The sequence below is a fragment of the Chenopodium quinoa genome, unplaced genomic scaffold (genome assembly GCF_001683475.1).
Source record: "Chenopodium quinoa cultivar QQ74 unplaced genomic scaffold, ASM168347v1, whole genome shotgun sequence".
Taxonomy (NCBI): domain Eukaryota; kingdom Viridiplantae; phylum Streptophyta; class Magnoliopsida; order Caryophyllales; family Amaranthaceae; genus Chenopodium; species Chenopodium quinoa.
The window spans coordinates 1,384,224-1,411,869 of record NW_018745569.1 but is presented as its reverse complement, the minus strand read 5'-3'; the positions used below and the strand labels follow the sequence as shown (position 1 = coordinate 1,411,869).

Sequence of the window (27,646 nt, the reverse complement as noted above, 5' to 3'; positions counted from 1 at the left end):
GGCCCATCATGCCTCAGAAAGGAATCCAAAAATTAGAAAATAACACCACAAATTATGCAAAAAATGGATTATAACACCACAAATTCTCAAACTTTTATTATAGCACCACAAAAAAATCCAAAACTTGTACTTCACCACCATCTAACGGATTCTTGGATGGAATCCGTTAGTGAGGCTCACCTTAGACATGTGTCACTCAGCTATTTGTTTTTATAAAAAAAAAAAAAAATTAAAAAAAACCTAAACCCTAACCCAGCCCACCACCACCACTGCCACTGTCGGCAGGCTAACCCTAGCCGCCGGCACTCCCTGCCCTACCTTCACCGTCGAAACCAGCCCAACCACCACCCCTAAAACCAGCAACTTAGCGCCTTCCCCTTTTCCCCTTCACGGAAAACCAGCCAGTGTTTTTCGACCACCGCTCAAAACCACCCCTCCTATTCTCCACCCTTGAAACGGCGAAAACGTCTGGGTGCTAGAGTTGGGCAGGCGGAGTTCTGGGCATTGCGTGAGACGGTTGCGGTGGCTGGGGTGGTTTTCCGGGAGGAGGAAAGGGGGATTAGGTGGAGTCGGCGGTTTTGGTGGGGTCAAGGGGTTCCAGCGGGAGGTCAGGGGGTTCCGGCGTTTTCCGACAGGAGGTTAGGGAGTTTCGTCAGGAGGTCAGGAGGTTCCAGCGTTTGGCTTTGGCAGGTGGTTACGGTGGTGGGGTTGGGTTGGGTTAGGATTTAGAGTATTTTTTTATTTATCCTTTTTTTTTAGAACAAATAGCTGACTGACACGCGTTCACAGTGAGCCCTACTAACAGATTTCATCCAAGAATCCGTTAGTTGGTGGTGAAATCAAATTTGTTGATTTTTTTTATGGTGTTATGATAAAAGTTTAAGATTTTATAGTGTTATAATCTATTTCTTTTGTATAATTTGTGGTGGTATTTTTTAATTTTTCCTTTTTATTGATAATATTATAATTTTAGGGGTTTACGAAGTATGGAGTACTCTTCTTCTTTAAAAACTCTTCTTCTTAACAAACCATTGATTTGCTGCTCACTCTTACAAGTATTTCCTCAAGAAGAAGAAAAGCAGCAGCGGTGCGATGAATATGAAGAGCGTCTACTTATTTATGACTCATTTTGGAAGCAGCATGGCTCACACCTTGTTCGCCATCCCCATAGACCTCTGTAATCGTGAATGCGACGAGAAAAAACCTTCCGACCAAAGAAGAATTGAGCCAATCATTGAATTCCCTGCCTCAGAATACCCTCTAGTGATGGCCTGTGCGAAACTGGGTTCCAGGCTTTACATCTTGGGCGGAGAGCGCCAGCGTTCACCTTGTTGTTCCGGTTCAGAGTCGGACCCCAATCAGATTTATCCTCCCGATGTGTATGTGCTTGATGAAAACCGCAACATACAGAAATTAAAAGTGGGGATGAATACAGGTAAGCCTACTCCGGTGGCGTTCACTGCGGACGGAAAATTGTTCATTCTTGGCAGTTGCGGTGGACCAAATCTGATTAGCTGCACCAGCCTTAAACCCATCGACTTACCCTCCTCGTCGTTGCGGTTTTTCGAGGTGTTTGATCCCACCACCAACGAGTGGACAATCCTGGATGACCCACCTGTCACCACCCCCACCATCTGGGTTTCCTCCCCAGTGGTGGTTGGCCGGAAGGTGTACTTGTATGGGCGGTTTCTCGGTAAGGGCGGATCTGGGGTTCTGCTCTCCTTCCATCTGGACTCGTACCATTGGGAATGGGCAGGGATTGGTTCCAATGATGCAAATTTTCCACAACTTCGCCGCCATAGGCCCGGTCGCATTCTAATTGGTGACACCTACTATGGGCTCGCCAAGCTAGGTGCCGGGGTGGTGCGCCAGAGGATAACAGAAGAGGATGAGCAACTACTATTCCGCCTCCCTAGAGGTATACATAGTCTCAGCACAAATGGGTTTTGCCACCTTGGGGACTCCAATTTCTGCACAGTAGTCACTGGCTCTTTACCGGAACCTGGGGTCCCCCTCCATTTTGGAATGCTTGATCAGAATCGCCGCTTTTTTTCTATTCGGGTTTTCCGGGAGATAGAGGGACCGGAACCGCATTCCATATCAACAGACTTGTTGTATTCTGCTGATTACCTCTTCCAATCCACCTACCCCAGCTTTGGCTCCCTCCATGGGTGTTACCCTTTTGACACTACCCTCCATTCTGTGAGTTCCCTATCCTTTGCTGCTTCTTTTTCCTATGTTTTATACCTATAATTTATGTTTGGTTCTTATTATGCTCTACCAATTTCAATATACAATTATGGAATTCAAATGTGTAGCTTTACAAATTCTCTCAAAAATAACCATATCCTTTGCTGCTTCTTATTCATATGTTTTATACCTATAACTTATGCTTTTATTATGCTCTACCAATTTCGATATACGATTATGGAATTCAAATTTTTTATTTGTCTATGGGATAAATGGGTTAGCTTTACAATTTCCCTCAAAAATCATTACTATAATTGGTCATGGTCATAAAGATTGAGTCTTTAGAGGTTGTTTCAGCTGTGAAAGTAACCATATTAATAGAGGTTTATAGACCTCTCTTCAAAATTGTATCAATTGAGATTTTTCTGGATGTTGACTTGATATTGAAGCTAGTATTCATAGGGGTGCAAGGAATTAAAAAGATCATGAGAGGCTTTCTTTGGCTGGGAGGCAATGTACTCTGAAGAGTATAAACTTGACTCATCAATTCTGGTACATATCAAGGAAGATGTTGCTGGTTATCTTCCTGTTTTCTCTTCATTGGTATTTCCACCACATAATCCTTGAGCCATTGAGGTTCACTTTCTAGTCTCCTGTTCATTTTTCTATAACATTCTCAGCATTCTCAATCACTACTTCTGTTTCTCCTTGTTGGTGAGCAATCTTTGCATTATTATGTTCTTCATTCCTATGTTCATTTTCCTGAAGAAATTCATTTTTTTTTTCGGTTTCTTGACGGATATCAACCTGAGCTTCAACTTCATGATCTGTTCTCTTCAAAATGTTCACTATATCATCTTCTCCTTTCCTTATCAGAAAAGGAAAAATGTTCTTTTCAAACTTTACATCCATGCTCTCTAAAATTTTGTTATTTTCCATATCTAACAATTTATACCCCTTCTGTCCATAAGGATATCCGACCAAAACACACCTGATTCCTCTTGCAGCAAAATTGTCTTGTGGCTCTCTAGTACCACTTGCATAACAAAGGCTTCCTATCACCCTCAAGTGATCATACTTGGGGTTCTTTCTTCATGAGCTTCTCAAAAGGAGTTTTCCAAACTCAAGAAATTAGTCTTCATCTGGTCATAACCAAAATTCAATCCCAGAATGAACTTAATCAATTTGTTCTTTCCTTTCATATCAAGTACCTTTTTCACAACATCACATGTACATTTGGACATTGCACCACATGTACATTCAGGAATTTCTTCAAGCTCAGAATTTTGATCCCAAAGATATTTCAGCTTACAATAATATTCACTCACACTGAGGTTGGTCATCGTCATGGGCCTCTGATCAAGTGGAAGGTGGATATGATCACAGCCTTTCTCTTGGACCGAGGATGTGAGAAAGTGAAGGTTTTTTTTATCCTTCAAGGTTTTATTGTTCGAAATCTCTCCCCTGTCTTCTGAGGCCTTCTCCCTTTTTCCTGAGCTCTATGATGCGCTAAATCTTTCACAGAAACTAGAGGCACAAAGCCCTTGTTAAGGTACGGGTTTGTGTTATGTGAGGATAGCTAGTGAATTTGGTTCTCATTTGTTTCTTCACTTTGCATATCTATATAATATTATTATTTTCTATATATTAAAAAGGGAAAATTACACTTAGGTGGCCACACCAACACAAGTTAAACTAGTCTTTGTAGTGGATTCACAAATATAGTCATACACACACACAACCAAGTAAAAAATTGAACAACAAATTTAGGGAAGAAAGATGGCAGCTTTCATTCACAGGCAAAAGGTTTTTACAGCTATAGGTTTAGCCTATCAATCTCCTCAGTGAGTTTAGCTTACCACTTTCCAGAAATCTACTCAATACAATGCCTGCCTTTCCTCCCCTCCCCCCCCCTCTCTTATATATACAACTTAAGCAAAAGGATGCCCTAATTGGCTGCTAAGTTTGTCTCTTTCTCCAGCTGTCTTTTCTCAGCATTCTCTGGGTGATGACTACTCTTAGGATCTGCTGCCTGTGTGCTGTGGTGAGTGCCACACTCCTTAGTGGGTCTGCTGCCTTGTCTTCTTCTGGAGTAGGTGTGGACCACTGGTGGTATGACATGGTCTATTACAGTCCTCTTTCTATACTCATAGAGTTTGCTGTGTAAATCTACCTTGTTCTAAATAGTCTCCAATTACTGCCGTGTTGCCACACTACATGACTCCCATTATTATTGCCCCCAGTTTCACCCCACCTTCATTTAGTGCCTGTTCAAGTTTCAACTTGCTCGGCCAAACAGTCTACAACAGTGTCCTTTTCCAAGTTGGAAGCAACAAAAGGAGGGGGTTAGGAGGAATGGGGGTTGGGTTGATTTCATTGCTGTTCGTCCTTTCTTCAATTTTTTCGGGAGGAGGGGAGATCAGATCAGTGCGTCACCCAATTAAATAGTGAAGGAGGATCCAAGCTTCCTGCTGTAGTTAAGATAAAAATTTCATCTCAGCTCCCAGTATATACCGTTTTAGACATAAGAAAACATGTAATGAGAATGTTTAGGAGGGAAGAAAAGCTAGTCATTCCCGGTGGAGGTGGGGCAGAAACTATGTAGATGTAGATTTCATTGACTTTGATCAGGCTCACCGTTTTAGACATAAGAAAACATGTAATGAGAATGTTTGGGAGGGAAGAAAAGCTAGTCATTCCTGGTGGAGGCGGGCAGAAACTATGTAGATGTAGATTTCATTGACTTTGATCAGGCTCCCAATATATTCCGCCATAGACATTAGGAAAACAACTAATGGAATTTGGGAGGGAAGAAAGAAAGTCATTCCCAGTGGAGCTGGGGCAGAAGCTATGTATATTGAATTTGATTTTGTGAAAATCGAGTACAAGAGCCGCAGTATCTTAGTGTTCTTTATTGTGTGTGTGTGTTTTCATCCCCCTCCCCCCTCTCTGCACACACACACATAAAAAACCTCAACTCCCAATGCTCCTATCATGGTTGTCAGATCTAAATCATTAAATCTCTCCAAGCCAGAATCAATGATTGCTATGTCCCATACCTAAGGAAAAAAAAAATCTTTTAAATTCATACATACATGCATACATCGACATATAAGACTAAAGAATGGTTTTGCATATATTTACAGCAAGGAAAAAAGAGAAGGAAAAACAGGAAACAATACAACGTACATGATGCAAGTTGGTGCTTTGATTGTAAAATTATACATCAAACCATAACATCACATCATATCGAACCACATTTTAACTTGAATTGCAATCCAATTACATAAAATCAATACCATAAACTTATAACACTAATCTGATATGATATCTACTTATAATAGTTATAAGTTATCATACATGTGATTGCTTATGAAACCAGGTGAATTGCTTGTCTAATTGGAAGGTACAGATTGTCTCCTGAAATTTTCGATGCAATCTTAATTTATTGCAGAGATGTAGAGTTGTTCATTTGGGAGGGATTGCAGCATCCTTAATTTGTTTCGTTTTGTGAAATTATTGATATGAGTTTTATGCAAGGAGTTATTTTAGTTGATTGAAAAAGGTGCGGTTAAACACTGTGTTGCATATTTCAAATGGAGCTCTTTATTTTTAAATGTTTGTCATAATGTCATTTCTGTAGACATTGAGAAAATTGGAGTGAAGGATATGATTATTCATGGACAATTAGAATTTTATTTACAGCTTGTAGTTCTTTGACTAAGTTTATTCTGGAAAGAATACTGTAGAGTGTAGAGTATATGTTGGCTGGCCTGGGGTGATTTCAGTGTTTCGACCTTGTTGCAATTTATTCTGGCTATTCATTTTCCTTGGGTTAAGAGGGAGGAAGGGGGTATTCATTTACGAAGTATGCTGTAGCTCTTGAGAAAGTTGCTGAGTGTTTGGTTTGTGGATGCTTGTTTGTTCATTTGTTTATGTAAAGAGGGCAAAATGGAAGTCCGGATATAAAATCTCTTTAATTTCTCTATTACTATGAATTCTAAACAGCCTGACTATGTGTACATGTGTATCATTCCTCGGTGTATTTTAAGTTAGCAAAGTGGTAGTTCGAAATTTAGAGGTAGTGTGCGTTGTATGTAGTGAATAGTACAAGGGCCACAAAAAACATGAATTTCATAGCTAGAAGTATAATAAACTAGTATTTACTATTTAGTAGTACAAGGGCCACAAAAAAACAACTCTAGCTTGTTTGCGAGCTTTTCAAGTTGAACTCGGACTTGCTCAGGTTAACAGCACCATCAAGCTGAACTCGGACTTGCTCAGATTAGTTTGTAATTAATTATGTTTTTTAGTATGTAGTTGAGGTTATAAAGTTTTGAGTAAGGGTATTCTGGTCAATTTGCTGGAACAAACTTGTTATATTTGGAAAAAAATTGTTGCACATAAAAAGAAAGCATCTATTTATAGTATATGTTGCAAATGATAGTTAACGGAAGAACGATATTTATTCATATGGTCCACAAACAAGGGGGATTAATTGTTATGAGGGGAAAGAATGAAATAAAATGGATGAGAACAGTTCACCAAACATGACTACCAAATCTAAATTGCTGAGAACTCCCACTATGATTTGGTTATGAGAGTTGTTTCATTATGTCCAAGTTAATGTTGAGATAGTAAGTCCATGCAAAGGATGAATAGCTAGGGAGGTAGAGGATCTCCCTCTTAAAGTCGAGCATTTATTTTAATTTATTTGCCCCCCCCCCCCCCCCAAAAAAAAAAAAAAAAGGGATTCCCTTCGTTCCACTTGATAGTTTACATTTTACTCCATCCCACTTGATAACTTGCGTTTTCTTTTTAGCCAAGATTTTGTAATGTAAAAAACGAAAAAAAATTGTCAATTACTCTCCTCTTGCATGGGTCTCCTTCTCTCATAACATGGGTAACCTAAAAACTTTGATCCAAAAGTAAATGTAAACCATCAAGTGCAAATTCTAGTTACACATTCTATACTAGATTTGATATTTTTAACTGGCTTGATGTACGAAGTAGAAAACTGCAAATTCTACATAATATCTGATGGTGACACAATAGAAGTGTTTTTATTTTCTTTTATCCACTTGTTTCTGTTGTCATTGATTAGACTAGATCTGATTATGATCTATACCTTCCTCCCTTATTATAAATGTATCTTTTTCTTTATAAATAAAATTTATTTGGTGTTCACAGATTGACATTCCTCTCTTACTATTAATGTATCCTTTTCTATATTAATAAAATTTCTTTGGTGTTCACAGATTGATTTTGATGCTAAAGTATCTCAAGAAAAGAAAATAGAAGAGGAAGCATGAGAAAGCAGAGATAGACGACCAAAGCTTCCTTGAATTACAAGAAAACATTCGGAGTAACTTATTATGGAAAGATGAAGATGTTGGACTCATCTTATTTATGGAAGTAACTTACTATGATTGTATGTATGTATGCATACTAATTTACTAATGCATTTAGTTGTCTATGCTTAGTCGCGATAGTTTCCTAAATGCTAGAATGTTCTAATGTGCAAGCAGCGGTTCTGTTGAGTCATTTTGGAAACAAACAGGATTTGGCGCTTTAACTCTTTCTTAAGGTTAAAGACATACTAATTGTAGTTTTTTTCTACTTATTGTACTTCTATATCTTGATTATTCAAGTGCTTTTGGCTTTGCAGCAAATAAATATGAAAGTATTCAGATTATACTTTTGAGTAATTTAGGATGGTCTGAAATGAAAAAACATATCAAATTCGAGACATAGATATTGTTGGGTGGAACATCCACAATGTATGATTAGAATTTCCATATGCTCTTGCATAACACTAACTATAAGCTATAAAGTTTTTTGACATATTTCATACACTAACATAAGTGGTTAGATCTTTTAAGAGCTAATAATACAAATCAAGCATGACAACATTGCATATCAATTTCGGGTGATCGGAAATAAATTTTCAAGAATATGGGTCTTGTACACATTTTAGCTTCTCTTTAAAAATTAATTGGTTTATTTATATACTTACCCCCTTTTGTTTATGTCAATTTGAGAATAACCCCTTTAACAATCTCTCTCAAAACTCAAATCTCTTCCAACTATATATGCAATTAAGGTAAGGGCAAATTTCTTCCGACTAAATATGCAATTAAAGTAAGTGCGAATTAATTGCATGTAATTTCGACCTGATTGGAGTTGATCAAAGCAGAATCAGCGCAATCTACATTATGGATTTTAAATTTGAATGTTCTAAAGTTAGGGTTCATAAGAATTTGGGAAAATTTTAAATTGATATAATCTAGAAAATTTGGGGTCATTAATGAGCAATTAACATCAAATTCAGTTAACATTTACGCTTAATTGGAGTTGATTGAATGAGTATCAAGGCGTTGTATGAATTCTAAATTCTAACATCATGAGTTAGGTTTCAATATGATTTTGGGGATCTCAAAAATTGATATAATTTGGGAAAATTGGACACATTTATGAGCAGTTGACTTCAAATTGGTTGACAATTACGCTTAATTGGAGTTTTGCATGTATGTATCTTGAATTTTGAATCTTCAAAGTTAGGGTTTGTATGAATTCAGGGAATTTTAAGAATAGATATTATTTGAAAATAAATTTATTTATGAGCATTTAACTTCAAATAGAGTAATAGACTAACAAGTTTGCTTATTATTTGATGCATATATAGGCTATGTAATAATTAACTTCCAATGGAGTAATAAAATTTGAAAAATCCCCAAATTCTAGAAACCTTAATTGAGAGACAAACTAGAAATTATTCGAGTTTGCAATTGAAAGATTTTTCTTAACACGTCTTGATTTTGTTTACAGATTATGATGTTTGATGGTGTTTTGATGGTTTGGGATAAGAGTTAGGCCCTGTTCACTTCACCTTAAAAAAAGTAAAACTAATTTCAATTTAGTAAAAATTAGTAATTGTAAAGAAGAAATATAATAGAAAATCATTAAAAATAATTCCAGTTCAGTAAAAATAATTTAAGTTCAAAAATAATTTTAGTTCAGTAAATATAATTTAAGTTCAACAAAAAAAAGGTGAAGTGATTCATAAAAAAAAAAAAGGTGAAGTGAACAAGACCTATTTTTTATTTATTTATTTATTTATTTATTTTTATTTTTTTGAAAGGAAGTGAACAAGACCTTAATTAGTTATTATCTGACAATAAAGTCATTGAGACACCAGACACAACACTAGACATTGGAAATTCTCTTTATTTAATTTTTTTACATAGATCCTTGCAATCTTGGTGTGAAAATCCTCAAAATTTTTGTGCTGATCTTTCGGAATGTCTAGGTAAGAGGGTGGTAATCGAGATCACGAGCAATATGTACTTGACTCCGTCAAAAGCTTGACTCAACTTGAGACCTTTGCAAGACGAGTTCAACAAGTTCCAACTCAACTTAGTAAGCTTGTTAGCAAGTCAATATTTATTTAATTAATTGTGGGACCACTATCAAATTTTCATTATTTCAAACAATGATTTTGAATGCAATTTGGTGCTTACTTTCAATTATAGTTGATACTCTGTATATGAATTACCCACTTAATTCCAAAATGTACATAAAATTAGATACATAGTAATATTAACCCCATCCGATTTGATTTGAAATATTTGACCTTAATTGGTGCTTATGTTTTCATGAATTCATGATACAATGTTTCGACTCAATAAAAAAATCAATGATAAGATATGTGCACAAGGACAAGGAATAAAAACACCTATATTTAGCAATTGAAGCTAGCGTCTTACCTTGTCTTAGGCCAAAGCAAAGGCAACACAAACCCAAGGCAATGCAAGGCCAAAACGAGGTAACAAAGATAAGATAAGATGATAAAGGGTAGATTAAGGCATGAATGACAAGATATCAGGTCCGTCTCTTGAGCGGTTTTTTCTGAGCCTCAGAACAGGGCCCCCAATATTTTGGGGCCCCAAAAAAATCACTGAATCTTAAAAAAAAAGGGTTAGTTTTCTCATAAATCCCGGCTGCAGTACTACTAATTCTCATGGATTTAATTGCTTCTAATTCTCTTTTTCCCCAAATACAATTATTTCTCTTAATTGAGATTCACATCTTCCCGTAGATTTATTTATTTATTTTCCTTTCCAGCTAGCAAGTAAGACCACTCTCAATGGTGAGCAAAAAAAATGCTCACCCATTCTCTCTCTACCCACTTTCTCTCTCAACAAATCAGTTTTGCTCATGGGCAATTTTTTTTCACATTTTCTCTCCCAATGGTGAGCAAAAAAAAATGCCCACCCACCACTCTCTCTCTTACTTTGTCAATACCCCACCATTACTTTCTCTCTCCTACACAACACTTCTTCATTTATTAATTTCATTTATATTTTAACAATATTACTCCAAATAAATAAAAACTAGGTTAAATTTGTGTAACTTATTTTTTTTTTATTTTTGTCTTTTTTATCGTTAAAATTTGTCGTAAAATTAAGTACGTTATATGAAATAATTGTAAAAAAAAGCTCAAAATTTCTTAAATGTTTTTATTTATTTTAAAAGCGGTACAATACTAGAAACCAATTACATTTGCAACGTCATGCGTAATTAAACTTAGGAAATAAAATAAACACAACAATTAAAAAATAACTCGACTGCGTACGGAAAAGTAGCTACGCCATAGTACTTGGCTTTATTTAAGTCGTGCTAATTTCTCCCTAATTACGTGGCCCGTATCGTTGCCAAATATGTTCGACTAAATCACGTTTTAGAGATAGATGAATTTCTCTGTCACGGAGGGAAGCTTTTCGCTGTAAAAATGCGTTGAAGTCAAAGTTGGTAGGTCGGCCTACGTTGAATTCAAACGGTGGCGTTGTAGATGTTGATGCTGGTGTTAATTCTTGTTGATCTTCTTCGTAGAAGGCTCTTAGAACTTCAGCTCGAGTGTAGTTGTGACGCTCATCTTCAACAATCATGTTGTGCATAATGATACATGCTTTCATTATGTCTCGCAGGATGTCCTCATCGTACGCCAGTGACGGTTTTCGTATTATTGCAAATCGAGCTTGCAAAATACCGAATGCTCTTTCAACGTCCTTTCGAGCAGCAGCCTGGTGGTCAGCGAACATTTTATCTTTCTGAAGTTGAGGGGTTGTGATACCCTGAACAAAAGTTGCCCACTTCGGATAAATACCGCCGGCTAAGTAATATGCCATGTTGTATTCATGGCCGTTAACGGTAAAATTTACTGGAGGAGCTCGACCATGCAGAACCTCATCGAACATTGGGGAACGATATAAGACATTAAGGTCATTACAAGATCCAGGAATACCAAAGAAGGAATGCCATATCCATAAATCCTGATCTGCAACGGCTTCCAGTATTAGCATTGCTTTTTTGTTCCTACCGGCGTACTGCGCTTTCCAAGCCGTTGGATAGTTCTTCCATTCCCAATGCATGCAATCAATGTTTCCTATCATGCCTGGAAAACCACGCAGTTCATTTTGATGCAGTATTCTGGCCAATTCATCAGTTGTAGGGTTTCGCATGTACTCGGTTCCGAACTGATCAATGACCCCGGTACAAAAACGTTGAAGGGCAACTCGAGCGGTTGACTCACTGATTCGAACGTATTCATCCACGGCGTCCGCAGCCATGCCGTAGCCTAACATTCTTATCGCCGCTGTACATTTTTGCAGAGGTGATAAACCTAACCTTCCAGCTGCATCCCTACGCTGCTGGAAGTAAACATCACCTTCAACGACCTTGTTCATTATACGTACAAACAAAGGTCGTTGCATACGAAATCTTCTTCTAAATTGGGTGGTGTTGTACACAGGATTATCGGAAAAGTAATCATTAAACAACCTGACATGTCCAATTTCCCTATCTCTTCTATTCGTACCCCCTCTAGGTTTTTTTGAAGTGTGTTGGGATTGTGTTTGGGGCATGAGGACAAATGGGGGTTGGTATGTGAAGAGTTCATCAACAAGTTGATCATATTCTTCAGTATTTGAAGAAGATGAGCTTGAACTTGAGCTTGATGATGGTCTAGAATACATCACGTATTAATATTGTTACTTGATGAATTGGTGTGGTTGTGGATATGTGCCATGCCTACTATATATAGCAAAAATATCAAATGAATATGTGGTTACAAATCTAAATGACCACACCAAGTACATGAATCAAATTTTCAACCACAGAATAGGTATACTATGCTAGTTGACAGTGACAAATCTTGAGTGCAATAATGTCGGTATCAATGACACAAAGGTAAAGCATTCTGATAAAGTGAATATAGGAAAACGTGGCTATACAATGACAAAGATTTATTGTAATTATGTCGGTATCAATGACACAAAGTTAAAGCATTCTGATAAAGTGAAATCAGAAAAATGTGACTACACAATGACAAAGATTTAAAGCAATTATGTCGGTATGAATGGCAACTTAAATCAACTTGTTAAACAACTTGTCATTCAATATTGGAAAATCAGAATACAAGTGTACATCTTACATTGAAATTAACCACACCACTAATACAACTTAAAAATAAAAGACTAAATTGCGCTTAATAAATAACTTATCTAATACAAGCGTAGACCTACTACAACCAAACATGCTTAAAAGCCTTGTAATTTACCCAGTAAAAAATTCTTGTACGACTCTTCTTCAGGAGTGAGTGGCGTAGGCAAATTCTTCAGAGCTTGCACCATATCAAACCAGGTTTTCATCTTATGAATGTCAAGTTCCTCCCTTTTCCTCTGTTCCTTGTCCTTTTCAATTTTGATCCTCCCTTCCTTCAGAATGGCCTCCCTCTCGCGAATTGTAGCGAATTCCTTCATTCGTTCGCTAAGCTCAGACGAACCACTTTCTGTTGCTACTGCTTTCCCTTTACGCTTTGCCTTTGCTTTCTTGACACCCTCGGGTCGTTGTAAACCGCCAGATGAAAAACCATCCGTAGGGGTTTCATCCCCTACATCATCTCTGGACCTCTTCCCACTTCCAGCACTACCTTGCTCCTCAGCATCACAAGCGGCTTTTCTTTCCTTCAATGACATTGACCATCTCTGCTTTGGCCTCCACTTTGGATCCTTATTAAGCATTTCAATTGCGTGAGGAAAAGTGAAATTGCGACCTTGGGCGACATGAAAAAGCTTCGCCGCACTTTTCATACGATCAGCTTCATTGTAACCACTCCCTCCCTCCGGAAGTCTACCTGCTTCATCATAGCAGATATCCACTACAGTGTGTCCGCTGCCAACCTTCTCCAGTGCGACGTCAGACTCTTAATAGGTCTTGGCGGAATTATATGCGGCTTCTGCGTATGCAAAGTTTGATATGCTGCGTGTACATTGCGCCATAGGCTAGTTGCTTTTTGGCTTGTACTTTTAATAGCATCCTCGCTAATCTGCAAGTACAACCCAATTAGAGCTTCATCTTCCGCAACAGACCAAATACGGGTCGCTCGTGCAGGAACCTGGTTGGGTTCCAGTATGCGAACTGGTGGAGGATACTGCGGCGTCTCTGATACGCTTTCCTCTTCGCTCTCATCGAAGAGTGTGTTACTATCAAGATCAGTTTCAGGTGTACGATCTTCATTAGCAGGGTTTTGTAGGGGAACCTCAGTGGGTGTCTGATGCAGTGGAGGTGGTTGCGAAGACATATTGCCCATTCTTTGCAATAACAATTGAAACTCGGGATTAGTTAGGAAATCATCACTAAAACCCGAAAATTGTTGACGGAAATTTGGGTTGTTTGGATCCATTAAAAGATTCTGCATCAAAAAACAAAAGATAAATATCGTTACAAACATTTACTCAAAAAACAAATTAAAATGACAACAAATCCAAAAAAATATCAACAACTTTCTTTAATTGCATAATGCAATTACATTACATGCCATACAATATTTTTTTTTTCTCACAAAATAACATATATACTAATTTTAACACATAACTACATGTACATATTAAAAAAAATAATTAACCAATAATTGCAACACTTTAAGAACTATAAATTTATAAATTTATTGAGAAAATATACACAACTTTGTTTAATTACATAATGCAATATAATTTCATGGCCTATAATATTGATTTTTTTTTCAAAAAATCACATATATACTAATTTTATTACGTAACTACATTTATATATAGCAAAAAAAATTAACCAATAATTGCAACACTTTAATAACTACAAATTTAGTAATTTATGGAGAAAATATACACAACTTTGTTTAATTGCATAATGCAATTTAATTTCGTGGCCTATAATTTTTTTTTCCATAAAATCACATATATACTAATTTTATTACGTAACTACATTTATATATAGCAAAAAAAATTAACCAATAATTGCAACACTTTAATAACTACAAATTTAGAAATTTATGGAGAAAATATACACAACTTTGTTTAATTACATATTGCAATATAATTACATGGCCTACAATTTTATTTTATTTTAAAAAAATCACATATATACTAATTATATTATATAATTGATTTTAAAAATTAAATTTTTTTTTTACCTGAATATGGCTGAATTGCAACAACAATATTCTTCTACAAATTTAAAATACTTTAAAGAAAATTTTAAAATGTGGAGGATTTAAAGTGTTTACGAAATTATATCAAAATGCATGTCTATTTATAGAGAATTTAATTTTATGACAGTTGGTAATTTTTTTTTCTACAAAATATATTTTTCAGAAAATAGATTACAAATATATAACCGTTGTAAACGGCTATAATTTTCTGATTGGCTACTCCGCTGCACACACCACGCGTCAACTCCTCATTCGCTAACCCGCTGCACGCGTCAGAAGCTCTGAGATTTTTTTTTTTAAAATCTGCAACCTCAAAACGACGCGTTTTGAGGCGCGCCTTTGAGGCTGCTTCATCAAAACGCGTCGTTTTGATTGTGAGAGGTCCGAAATTTTTTTAGTGGGTCTGTCAGGTGTGGGGTCCACACAGGTTGCTGTTCATCAATAAAAATGCTCAAGTTTTGAGCTTTTTTGGTTTTGCTCATGGGCTTTTTTTTGGAATTCACCAATTTCTCACCATTGTGGTTGGTGATCATTTTTTTTGCTCACAAAAAATGCCCATGGGCAAAAAAAATGATCACCATTGCTAGAACTCTAAGAAATAACTATCCAATAATCTATGTCTTTCAAACTATACATTTCAACTTCTCAAACAATCTATCCAATATAATGGTGTTTAACAACCAATTTTTCTGATTTATACAAAGGCGAATAGGCATAAATAACCCACTCGTAGTAATTTTGTATTTTAATTAATCTCTCTAAACCTACTATTTCTCACACAATATAATTGGCTTAAGGGTAATGCTAAATATACTCTTGAAAATTGTATAAAATTAGGAATTTATGACAAAAACACGCGCAAATCAATGTAATTAGTGTTTATAATTTTATATTTACTAAATTTATACGGTTTTTTTAGTGTATATTTAATGCTTATATGTAGCCCTGAGGGTTGTGTATAACATTTTCCTTGTTTTAATCCACTACATAAGGGGGAAAATATACTAATGAAAGCAAACAAGTTCTTTAATTTAGACGTTGGTGATTCTCCAATCCATAATTAAAATCCAGGTTATAAATGTTTTCCTTTTGATGCTCTACTTTTGGTATTATTTCTGTTGGTTTTTCTACTATTGTAATTATCATTGTATTTAAAATGACAAGATGAGAATGAAATTTGTTACAATAGGGGGCCTAAATTTTCTACTTAGCAGTTAGCACAGGGCCTCTTAATCTCCGAGACGACCCTGTAACATATTGTAAGGCATGATGATAAAGGATGGAGCAAGGCATAAATGAGATGATTCCGGGCAGCAAGAAGACCTAGGCCCTTTGAAAACCGCTGAAAGACCTCGATTCATAATCTTGTTGGGTTAAAAAAATGTTTTATAAAAGCCAAATTCAAAAGTTATTATACATTTAACATTATACATGAAAGCCACCTCAATTTATCTAAGACAGGGCCGTCTCGGGAGATTAAGAGGCCCTGTGCTAAGTAGAAAATATTGGGGGCCCTGTTCTGAGGCTCAGAAAGAACCGCCCAAGAGACGGGCCTGATCTAAGAAACAAAGTTCGTTTATATAAGAGGGTTCAAATTGTATTATACGCTACATAATATAATCATTGAATTATCTATTACAATACTTGTTGTAAAGAAAGAAATTAACAAAAGCCTTAAATAGTTAAATACTTAAATCTAGTATATACTTAAATCTAGTATATAATTTTAATTGTAATTTATTTTATTTAAATTTTCAAATAATCAACCAAAACCTCAATACTTCGTATTATATTTTATACACTCTAAATCAACTAAATCTTATCACATACTTCATACGAAGTATTTGATTAATATTCTCTTAAACTAACTTCATTATCTTAAAATTTGTCTAACTAATTTAATGAGATTTTCCTTGTGTTTTTTTTGTTAAAGAAAAAGAGATTTTTGTTTTACGAGGGAAAGACTAAAATAGGCAGAGTAAAAGTGTGGAAGAAGTATTTCATATTTCATTGAACCTCCTTCATGAATAAGTTTCACGCATACTCAAAACATTAAGCCATACATGCATGTTTCAACAATCCACACAATCTCTACGTGATGATTTTAAATATTACAGAATCTCACTGCTATTACTAGTACTAGATTGCAGATTCTCAAACCCTAAATAATTTCCCCCTTTTTCTGCTTCAATGTCTGGTTACCTTCGAAAATCAAGATCCAAACAACAACAACAACAACAAGATGATGCAGCAGCATTGCGCAAGAATTCTGGCAATAATGGAGAGGAGCAGAAAGCATCCTCGAGTAGAAGGGTAACTAGGCGTAATAGTACGAACAAGGGGAAATCCGAAGAAGATGATGCAATTCGCAGTTATTTTGAAGAAGATGAAGATGATAAGAGCTCGAAACCGCGAAGGGGTGGTAGGAAATTGAAGGGTATTAAGTTTGTTGATAATGGTGTTGAAGAAGAAGGTGGGAGAAAGGGGAGGAAGAAAGTGGTTGAGAAATGCACACCAAGTGTTTGTGAAAATGTCGCTGAGAAAAGTGATCGGTTTTCTCGGGTTCAGAAAGGTAGGGAAGAAACTAGGAGTATGGATGGTAGGAGGGGACAGCGTAATTCTGTGCAAAAGTCGCTACACGAAGAGGACGAGGAAGATGATGATGATGATGAAGTGCCGAGGCATTGGAGGAAGCGAAGGGGTGGGAAGGGTCTTGAGGAGGTAAGAGATGTTGGAATGTCTAAGAAGAAGAAGATGATGAAGCAAAATGTGTCCTTTGAGTTTCAAAAAGAAGATATTGTAACTAGGGAGTTGAATAGAAAGACTAGAAGCCAAAAGAATGTAGAAGAAAGTGGCAAGAAAATCATAGTAGAGGTAAGTGAGGATGATGAAGATGAGGAAGAGAGAGAAGCCGAACTTGAGCTGCAGGATAGCCGAGAAAAGCAAGAAAGAAGAAAGTGCCCTGGTAGTAGTAAGGGAAAAGAAAGTTTGGAAGTTAATGTTGGTGATCATAAAGAAGAGTGTCATAGTAGTAAGAAAAGAAAAGGAGAGGAAGTTCCAAAGGATGATCAACAATGTGAGAGAATATTGAGGTGTGATTGTAGTGAGTGCAAGGGACGTAGAATGTGTTATCAACAAATTGTATCATATTTGTTTCCGGAGGCGGAGAACAAGGTTTCCTCCGAATCCAGAATATTCACATATAAAACTGCTCAAAACATAATCTCAGCAAAACCAAAAGAGATTCTCAGTAAGATTAACAAGGGAGAAGAAGATAAAGGTTCAGGTGGAGGAAAAGAGTTTGATATTGATTCGAGCATCTGCCCTCTTTGTCAGAAGAATGACAAGCAAAGAGTGGTTAGGTGCACCAAGTGTAAGACAAAATTGTGTTGCATCCCTCAGGATAGTATAGAAATCGATAGTGAGGTAGAGGATAAGGAAGAGGAGGAGGAAGGAGGAGGAGGAGGAAGAGGAGGAGGAGAAGAGGAGGAGGAGGAAGAAGAAGAAGAAGAGGAGAAGGAAGAAGTCATAGAGGAAGAAGTCGAACAGGAAGAGGAGGAAGAAGTCGATGAGGAAAAGGTGGAAGAAGAAGTTGAAGAGGGAGAGGAGGAAGAAGAAGAAGTCGAAGAGGAAGATGAAGAAAATGAAAATGTCCAAGGGAAAGAAATAGAAGAGATAGAAGTAGATGAAGAGGAAGAAGAAAAAGAAGAGACTCTGAGGAAGAATGAGGGCAGGAAGGGGATGGGCAAGAAGCCTGAAGATAGTATAGTTGAACCTAATGTAGAAGAAAGATCAGAGGGAAATGATGACAATATTAATATTAATAATATATATAGTGATTGTGAAGGAGAACAAGCAGAGGATATAATGAAGGATGAGGAATGATGTTCTAGAAATGACGGGAATTTATGGAGGTGTAGATTACGCAGGGTTGAAGATAACTCCATGTGTAAGAAACTTATTGCGAAGAAGAATAACAAGCAGAGGTTTCCTCTATATAATAAGAAGCCATGGGTTATGAAGCCTGCAGCTATGAAAGGGCTAGAGAATGGTACACTGGATGTTTGTAAAAATGGCACTGAGAACAAAGAGGTCGAGAAAGATACACATACTATTTTGGGGGGAAGGCTAACAAAGGCTAGCAAGAATGCCAAAGCTCCTATTCCAATCCAGGAGAAAAAACTAAAGCCACAGAATGTGTATGATGAAAATGTAATACTCCGTACTAGTTACCCCCCAACTAAAGCCACATACCTTTGTTAACGTGTTTTTGGTATTTTATTGTCAGGGGATCAAGATTGATTCGGATATGTGTCATCAGTGCCAAAGGAATGACAAGGGGAGAGTTGTGAGGTGCACTAAGTGCAAGACCAAACGGTTTTGCATTCCATGCATAGGAAATTGGTTTGTATTTCTAATTGATATAGTTGCAAATAGTTGCTGGTTACTCTTTCTTTGTTCTGTTTCTGTTTTGTAGTTTATGTATGTGTCAACCTAACGAGTGTTGCTTCCTAGTTAAAACTTTATTTGATTAGGATGTTTGGAGAGGTCCTCCAATTATGATGCAGTATGCATCACAAAATCTTAGCCAACGCAACGTTTATGATGTCTTTCCCAGTCACCCCACAAGTATAAAAAAGCTCAAGGCGTGATGAAGCGATAAGGGTTATGCAGCGCCTAGGTTATGTTGGTACTGTTTGCAGTTTTACCTGTTTGCGATAAGGGTTAGGCACCTAGGTTATGTTGGTACTGTTTGCAGTTTTACCTGTTTGCGACAAGGGTTATGAAGCGATAAGGGTTAGGCGTACTGTTTGCAGTTTTACCTGTTTGCAATTGCCTACCATCTGCTTGTTTAATTCTTATTTAATTCATGTAATTATTTTACTATCATTTCTGCCGAGCTTCCACTTCCGTGTTCTGGCTGTTTTCATGATGAGTGCTTTAATCAAGTTCCTAGTTAGATAAGTTAATATCAGTAGCAGGACTCTAGCTCAGTCTCCTGAGCTTGCTAAATTTCTGTAAGAAAAGATCCATGAAGAGTGGTGACTTTAGTATCCTTCAGTAATTTTCTTTTTGTATTCCTTCAATTTTCTAGGGCCTTGGATCCAGCACATGTTTCCCTTAATCCATTAGTTTCGAACAATTTTAATCACATATTCACATTTATCCTTGTTCCTTATGATGATTCATGTTAGCCCAAATCATTCTGGGACTAAGGGTTTCACATTTATCCTTGTTCCTTATGATGATTCATGTTAGCCCAAATCATTCTGGGACTAAGGGTTTGTTGTTGTTGTTATTCACATTTATCCTTGTTGGTTCCTTATCAAATATTCACTGTATTCTTGTTGATTCCTTAACAATGACCTATAATATTGGAGTGAAGTTGTATGTATTCTGTATTATATTTCACATGAATAGAGAATATTGGGGCAATTTCTGATGCTGGTTGTGTGAACCAGGTATCCACAAATGACAGAGGAGCATATTGTTCAGGCTTGCCCAGTCTGCCTACAAAACTGCAATTGTACATCATGCTTGCGGATGGAGGGACGTATGAAGGTGCCCTTTTCTGTCTTTACCTCTGAAAGGTTTAGGTTTACTGTTTAAAATTTTATCTAACATTTTTACGACTTCTACAGGCTCGGATGCGAGATTGTTTTGTAATTAGCAGAGAAAAATATATTAAGCATTCCAAGTATCTGTTGATGACTATACTGCCATTTCTTAAGCAATTGAATCAGGAGCAGATTATAGAAAAAGAAGTAGAGGCCAAATTACAGGGTACCTTCCCCCCTCCCCCACCCCCCACCCCTTTTTTTAAGATAGGCTTCATATCTTTTTTGGTTTGATATTTGCGTACATGTGCTTATGATTGCAAATGTTGATGCCATGTAATTGTATGGACAGTATCATATGAGAGTATTTGATGCACAAAGTATATGAGTACTTGACTATAGGGTTCATATTTGGAAATACACTGAAATTGTTTCTTTGCTGTTCTGTTTTCTGCCGCCGAAATTTAAAATGACCTGGCTACTTCTGTAAAGTGCCTGATTTTCTTCCTGTTGTATCCATGTACCTACCTTTGTCTAATATCAATATGTCTAGCAAACCACAAAGCTTTATCTTATTTAACAACGTGACTCTACGAAGATACATTGGTGACATTATCGATGATTGATTTTATTGTTGTAGGTGTATCAGCATCTGAAGTGGAAATCCAAACGGCATCTTACGAGAAATATGACTGTATATTCTGGTAAAATGTTTGCAAGCATTTTCATTCCTTCTTGATAATTTGTTAGCACTTTTCAATGCATGATATAGCTGTGTTGTTCAGTGACTACTGCAAAGCTTCAATTGTTGATTTCCACAGAAGCTGTCCAGAGTGTGCATATGATTTGTGTTTGACTTGCTGTCGGGAAGTTCGTGCTGGAAATCTGAAGTGCTGTGAAGATGTGGTAATAGAATATGTTAATAGGGGTTATGATTATGTATATGGTGGAAAATTTCTTGCTGAATCATGTAGTAAAATTAGAAGAAATAAAGTTAATGATCTATCAGAGAAAACTAGGGGCACAGGTGTGCCTGCTTGTTTAGAGACTACTTCTGAAAGTGAGTCTCCTGAGCTTCAACCTGACATAAATAAGGCTGAATGGAAAGGAAATGATAATGGTAGTTTAAGTTGTCCACCATCAAAATATAAGGGTTGTGGTGGTGCGCTTCTTGAATTAAAATCTATCTTGTCAGATGGTTGGGTTTCAAAATTGCTGAAGGAAGCGGAGCTAGCAGTTACAAACCTGGAAAATGACAAATTACCCCATACTTCAAATGGTTGCTCGTGTTCTGGTTCTGTGCATGGTGGTGAATTTGGAAGTAATTTGCGCAAATGCGCTGCAAGAGAAAGTGGGAATGACAATAATCTCTATTGTCCAGATGCCAGGGATATTCAACATGGAGATCTGGAACACTTTCAGTGGCATTGGGCCCTAGGAGAACCAATAATTGTCCGGAGTTCACTTGAGACTACCCCTGGGTTAAGTTGGGAACCTATGGGCATCTGGCGTGCTGTGCGTCAAATTCATAACAAAAAATACTCCAAGACATCAACGTTGTCGGATGTGAAAGCTATTGATTGCTTAAATTGGCTTGAGGTGATTGCTGTGCTTGCTGTTAGGAAAAATTATATTTAGCGTGATTGATTTAATTGGATGATGTCTATTTTTTTTTTTACATTAATACGTTGCCTTGCATTCTTCAATTTTTTCTTGCTAGTTGATGATCTTTCTCTATTTTTGTGACCTGTCTTTCATTTTTGGGTTTTGGTTTCTAGCTGTCGACATTATTGTTACCTGAATCCCTAATCTTCCACAAACTGTAAAAGGCGAATTATAACATGTAAGTGGTAATTTTGTCCCAATTTAACAAATTAGGTAGCCAAGTTGCAAACCTGTGTCTAATCTAACCGTAGTGAATTAGGTAACAATACTATAGATTGAAGGTTTTTATAGTTCTAATATTCATAGAAATATTGCACAGTACTTGTCTGAGAATAGTGTTTTTTTTTGAGGAAATTCCTTATTTTTTGTTTTTAGTTTGATGTTTTTGATTTAATACTCTTTTCATGTTATACGCTCATACTTTTGGTTTCATTTTTAGTTAGTTCTTCTCAATCACTTTTGAAATAAAATTAATTGTAGGTTGAAGCCAATCTTCACCAATTCTTCAAAGGGTATTCCAAGTGTCAATTTGATGAGCTCGAGTGGCCTGTGATGCTGAAGTTAAAAGGTTCGCTACATACTAGTAGATTTGAGAAACAATTGCCACGCCATGGTGCTGAATTTATTCGTGCATTACCATTTAAAGAGTACACACATCCACGGAAAGGAGTATTGAATCTAGCTAACAAATTTCCCAAGAGAACTTTGATGCCAAATATGGGGCCAAAGACCTACATAGCTTATGGATATGTTGAAGAATTGGGTCGTGGAGACTCTGTTACAAAGCTTCATTGTGATATGTCTGATGTGGTATGATAGACTTTCTACATTTGTGAATGTCTTCGCTTCCTTGTCAGTGTCATTCTTACTTGTCCAACTTGGTTATTTTGTTGTCTGTATGGGCTAGCAGGTTCTTAAGTTTCGAGTTGAAGAGTCAAGAGTCTGTAATAGTTGTCTTATGAATATCAGCTTTCCTTCCTCATCCCCTTTGTATTTTCCCTTGACATTGATTTAATTTTTATCTATCAAGCTTAAATAAAAATCTGATATGCTAATGTAGATTTCATGAAACTGAGTTTTTCCCATGCTCAAATCTCTTACTTCCTCCATGTTTTTTTATTTGCAACAGTTTTGACTTTCGCAGTGTTCATATGATCTACTTTGACTAGCTTGGATGATTAATAACTATGCAAAAATATAATCATGTGGGATCTTGTTTATAATTTCTAAAGTATCAAATGTTTGTAATATTTGATAGTGGTAATTAAAGATATTAGCGATCAAAATAATGCATCCGGAAGCATGAAAAGATATGTGTTGCAAGTATATTACAGAGGAAGTATATTACAGTTGTGCAAGCTCTGTCCATGAGCAAATAACTTTCTCTGTTTTAGAGCTGATATTTTCTTTCAATTGAGGCTGGTGGCTTTTGAAAGAAAGCTTTAAATTTTCAGGGGAATAGGGTTTTAGTTACTACTGAACATGTCTTGTTTGAGGAGTCTTGAGTTTGTACTTAATGCAAATTATGTTTTATAGGTAAATATTTTGGTACATACTGCTGAAGTTGCCGTGCCTATCCAAAAATGTAAGGGTATTTCTAAATTAAAAGGGCAACATTTTGCTCAGGACCAAGAAGAAATCTTTGGTGTTGAAGCCAAAGACATTGAGAGGGTTGATGGGTCTGAGATAAAGAAACTTCATGATGATAGCAGGGTGGTAGAAGGTTCAGAACTTCCTATTAGAGGTGCTCTTTGGGACATTTTTCGGAGAGAAGATGTTCCTAAGCTACAAGAATATTTGAGGAGACATTATCAGGAATTCAGACATATTCATTGTAATCCATTGAAGCAGGTAGTATTTTGGTGTATTATAAATTTAACAAGTTTGCATGTGTTTTATCTATCATAAGATACTAGGAAAAAGGTAGAAAGCTTTGCATGTCTGGAGCAGAAATATAATCGATGTGCACTTTTTTTTTTTTTATCTGCCTCCTTCAATTACCTACTTATTGTAATTACTGTAAAAAAAAGTTATTTTAAGCTGTTAGAACAATTGTTATGTCATCTGAGGATCATTCTTGATGTATTATGTTTAAGCTTCATTGTTTAGCTGTTTCTTGCAATGAATAGGTTATTCATCCTATACATGATCAGACATTTTACCTTACTGAGGAGCATAAAAGGAAGCTGAAGGAAGAATATGGTAAAAGCTCTCAATATTTGCATGTGATGTATCTCTTTGTCGCTGTTCACTCAGTCTGGAATTTTCCACTATCTGTGTGTAGATCACTTAGTGCCTGCTCAATTTGGTCTGATTTTTCTATATTTACATGTGCTGTCTCTCATTGTAGGAATTGAGGCATGGACATTTGTTCAAAATCTTGGAGAAGCAGTCTTTATTCCAGCTGGCTGTCCTCATCAAGTTAGAAATCTGAAGGTAGTGTAGCTTGTCTCAGGCTAGGTTATTTTTCGAATGGATCTATATTTAGTACCTCCGTTTTTTTTTAATGTTTGACTCGCTAAAGATAATCTAAGAAAACTTTGGAAAAGATGATTGAGTGTAACAAAAAGTAAGAGAGAGGGTGTGAAGGTGGGTGTAAAAGAGAGTGTTAAAAGGTGGGTGGCTGTAAGATAAGTAAGGAGAGTGTAGAACAGTGTAAATATTGTGGGGATAAGAGGTATGGTGGTAAAGAACTAAAGATAGTATGCCAAAGATAGAATAAATGAGAAAATATTGAGAAAATGATAGATCTAGCATTTTTTACATGTATATATCTTTTTTTAGGCATTGGTCATTTGATGCTAACCTCTATGGTTTTGATGAGTATTTCCTTAATGTTTACATCATATAATTTGCTGAATTTATTGTTCAGTCATGTATAAAAGTCGCACTTGATTTTGTGTCCCCCGAAAATGTTGGTGAGTGCATCCGCCTGGCTGGAGAGCTCCGAATTCTGCCTCAAAATCACATGGCTAAGGTGGATAAGTTGGAGGTATGTCTGCTGCAGTTTGTGGTGTATTTTAAGTGCTTTTGTAACTTTAGGTTGCACCAATTACCAATTAAAGAATACTCCCTCCGTATTTTATTACTTGCTCTACTTTCCTTTTGTGGCCGTATTTTATTACTTGCTCCATTTCTTTTTTTGGAAACTTTAAACAATATTTTACTATTTTCTTCCACACTAGTGGTCCCCGCATATCATATTTTAATATTTATCATATTCTCTCTCCTCCCCAATTGTACTCCCTTTTGCTTTTTTTAGATTTTTCTATTACTAAACCAACCCCACTACCATCATATTTTATCATTTTTCACTAAAACTCCGCACATGGAGAAATGGAGTAAGTAAAAAAAAATACAGAGGGAGTACTGTTCAACTTGCTAGAAAGTTTTAATTTCTTCTTGATGCAGGTGAAGAAAATGATTCTTTATGCTGTAAAGAAGGCTATTAGTAGCTTGAAGTAAGTCATTCTTAGTTAATTGGATTATTGTTCTTATAAATGACTGAATGTGTTCTGTTTTTTGGGGATTATAGACAAAGCACTGTCAATCTCTGCCATCTCTACACCTGACTCCAGAAACATTGTTTTGTAAGCATATATGACTCCAAGTACTAAAACATAATAACTTTTTAATCATTAGGATAAACATCTCTTTGTGCCTAGGAAATTATGCTACTCGCTCTAATTTTTAAAAGTGTTACACTTTGACTAGCACATAGTTTAGGCAATTTAATTGGCTTTAATATAGTAAGAGGTAAGTGGGGTAGTTACAGCATTTAAAGAGTTAAAGAATAAGATAGTGGCTTTAAGAATTGAAAAGTAAGAGATGTGAGAGGGAAAGAATTAATAAAATAAGTAATTGTGGGTTTAAATGGAGATCATGGGAGGAGAGAGATATAATATTGAAATGTAGTTGTTTGCCAAAATTGAAAGTGTTAACACTTGAAAAAAAAAAAAAGACTGCATTTTATTAGTGTTAACACTTAATTACAAAAAAAAAAAAAAAAAAAAAAAAAAAAAACGAGGGGATCTTTCTGTTTTAGACATGTGATGTGGTATCTATTTGAAGTGCTTTCTTTATTAACACCCCCCCCCCCCCCCCCCGAAAAAAAAAACAAAACCGAAGGAGTAGCAAATACCTTTTCTACTGGTATATAGGGTAAACTTCTGTTCAGACGTTTTGCCATCTTTGTTTTTGACATGTAATGTGGTATATGAACTGCTTTCTGCATGTACCTTTATGGCTTTATATCCCCCTCCCCCAGTTTTTATTGTTTAACTGGACTGCAGTTGGAGAACTGATGTATTTGGCGGTGTCTGACTCTTCAGGCCTGAAGAACAAAACGATTGGTCAGACACTTCTTCAGATACTGAACCTGAGCCCGCCTGAGTCAGATTCAGATGACTAGTAACTTTATAAACAGATCTGCATTTAAAGGGTATTTTCTGGTTAGTCACCTAAAAAGGCTTCTGTTCTGTAGTATAAATATCATATGCTGATGAAATATTTGAGCACAGTCTAACTGTGTAAGTTAACCCTGCCCAAGATTGGGGCATTATGTGAAACTGATAGTACATATCTAACCTCATAAAGGTGGGGAAATTATCACTTTGTTCTTTTATGTCATTACTAATATTGGGAGCAGAAGCTTAATCTAATGTTATTCTTTTCACTCGAACTCCTTTTCAGTCAAAGATATATTAGCTGTGCTTGATTCACTAACAATCTCATTTCCCTTCTCCTCTAAAAGCCCTAGCCTTGTGAAGAAGTGCACGTGCTTGCCGTACTTTACAAATATACATACCTCTATTTTTTAAAAATGTTTTGTTGGTTGATTTTTAGGGCTTACGAAGGCTTTTCTATGCTCTACATCTTGATTGTTTAGTAGACACAATTAATATGGGTATATATGAAGTAGATTGGTTAAATTACAAGGGCCGTTTAAATTAAATCTAGGAGTATCTAGTTTGTAAAAACTAAAAAGTTCCATACACAGTTTTTTTGTAAAAAAATTGACTCATGAAAGTATGATTGCATCAATAGAGAAAAAAAATATATCAATAGAGTTCCTTTGCTTAGTTTTGGTCTTTATAGGATAGGTTGACTAACATATATTCCCGCTGTTCTTTTTTAAATTGTAATTCACATTTGGCAATGCTGCCTTAATAGACCTATTATTAGGCCTCTTATGGTTCTAAATCAGCTAGTCTAGCCCTAGGATATCCCATGCATTCAATTCAATTTTTGAGAAATTTTTCCAAAATTGGCCAAGAGGTGTGGATTATGGCCTATAATTTTGAACAATTCTAGACTTTTTTAGACGTGCTAAGGAAACAAGTTGGGATGCTTCCCACCTTGATACACTTTGGGAGGGTATATATTTGGATGGTTGAAATTGTCCACTTTGCAGTTAAACTGTCAATCTACTTGTTTACAACTTACATCAAAGCTAAGCATGAATTATAGCCTTTGGCTTTGGACAATTTTGGATTATTTCTAACAGGAAAAGAATGATGTCATGGCATTTCCCACACAACACCCGGGAGGCCATTTGAGTCGTCGTTGAACTATCCACTTTACCTTTAAAGTTGGCCAAATTTGATATAATTATGAAAATATCATGCAGACTAGACATATTTGTTGATTTATTTACAATTTTGCAATTTGATAAAGAAAAACGTGATAAACTAGAAATTCCTCGTAA

General features: G+C 36.2%; 4 protein-coding genes across 4 annotated transcripts; 3 read left to right on the top strand and 1 right to left on the bottom strand.

Moving 5' to 3' along the window:
• Positions 1-510: 510 nt before the first annotated feature.
• On the top strand, positions 511-7,885 carry LOC110716264. The gene is made up of 2 exons (XM_021894874.1): positions 511-2,202; positions 7,449-7,885. Exons 1-2 carry the CDS (start codon positions 1,093-1,095, stop codon positions 7,500-7,502), a joined length of 1,164 nt encoding a protein of 387 aa, XP_021750566.1. The 5' UTR covers positions 511-1,092; the 3' UTR covers positions 7,503-7,885.
• Positions 7,886-10,880: 2,995 nt separating this feature from the next.
• LOC110716369 lies at positions 10,881-12,224 on the bottom strand. The gene has a single exon (XM_021894986.1). The coding sequence runs from the start codon at positions 12,222-12,224 to the stop codon at positions 10,881-10,883; it is 1,344 nt and encodes a 447-aa protein (XP_021750678.1).
• A 4,431-nt stretch (positions 12,225-16,655) lies between these two features.
• LOC110716368 (DNA ligase 1-like) lies at positions 16,656-18,601 on the top strand. The gene is made up of 2 exons (XM_021894985.1): positions 16,656-18,295; positions 18,392-18,601. Exons 1-2 carry the CDS (start codon positions 16,907-16,909, stop codon positions 18,599-18,601), a joined length of 1,599 nt encoding a protein of 532 aa, XP_021750677.1. The 5' UTR covers positions 16,656-16,906.
• Positions 18,342-26,614, top strand: LOC110716258 (lysine-specific demethylase JMJ25-like). The gene is made up of 13 exons (XM_021894867.1): positions 18,342-18,928; positions 19,005-19,120; positions 20,179-20,278; positions 20,359-20,500; positions 20,915-20,978; positions 21,060-21,873; positions 22,420-22,749; positions 23,476-23,790; positions 24,069-24,141; positions 24,290-24,375; positions 24,812-24,931; positions 25,351-25,400; positions 26,271-26,614. Exons 1-13 carry the CDS (start codon positions 18,662-18,664, stop codon positions 26,329-26,331), a joined length of 2,538 nt encoding a protein of 845 aa, XP_021750559.1. The 5' UTR covers positions 18,342-18,661; the 3' UTR covers positions 26,332-26,614.
• Positions 26,615-27,646: the final 1,032 nt, after the last annotated feature.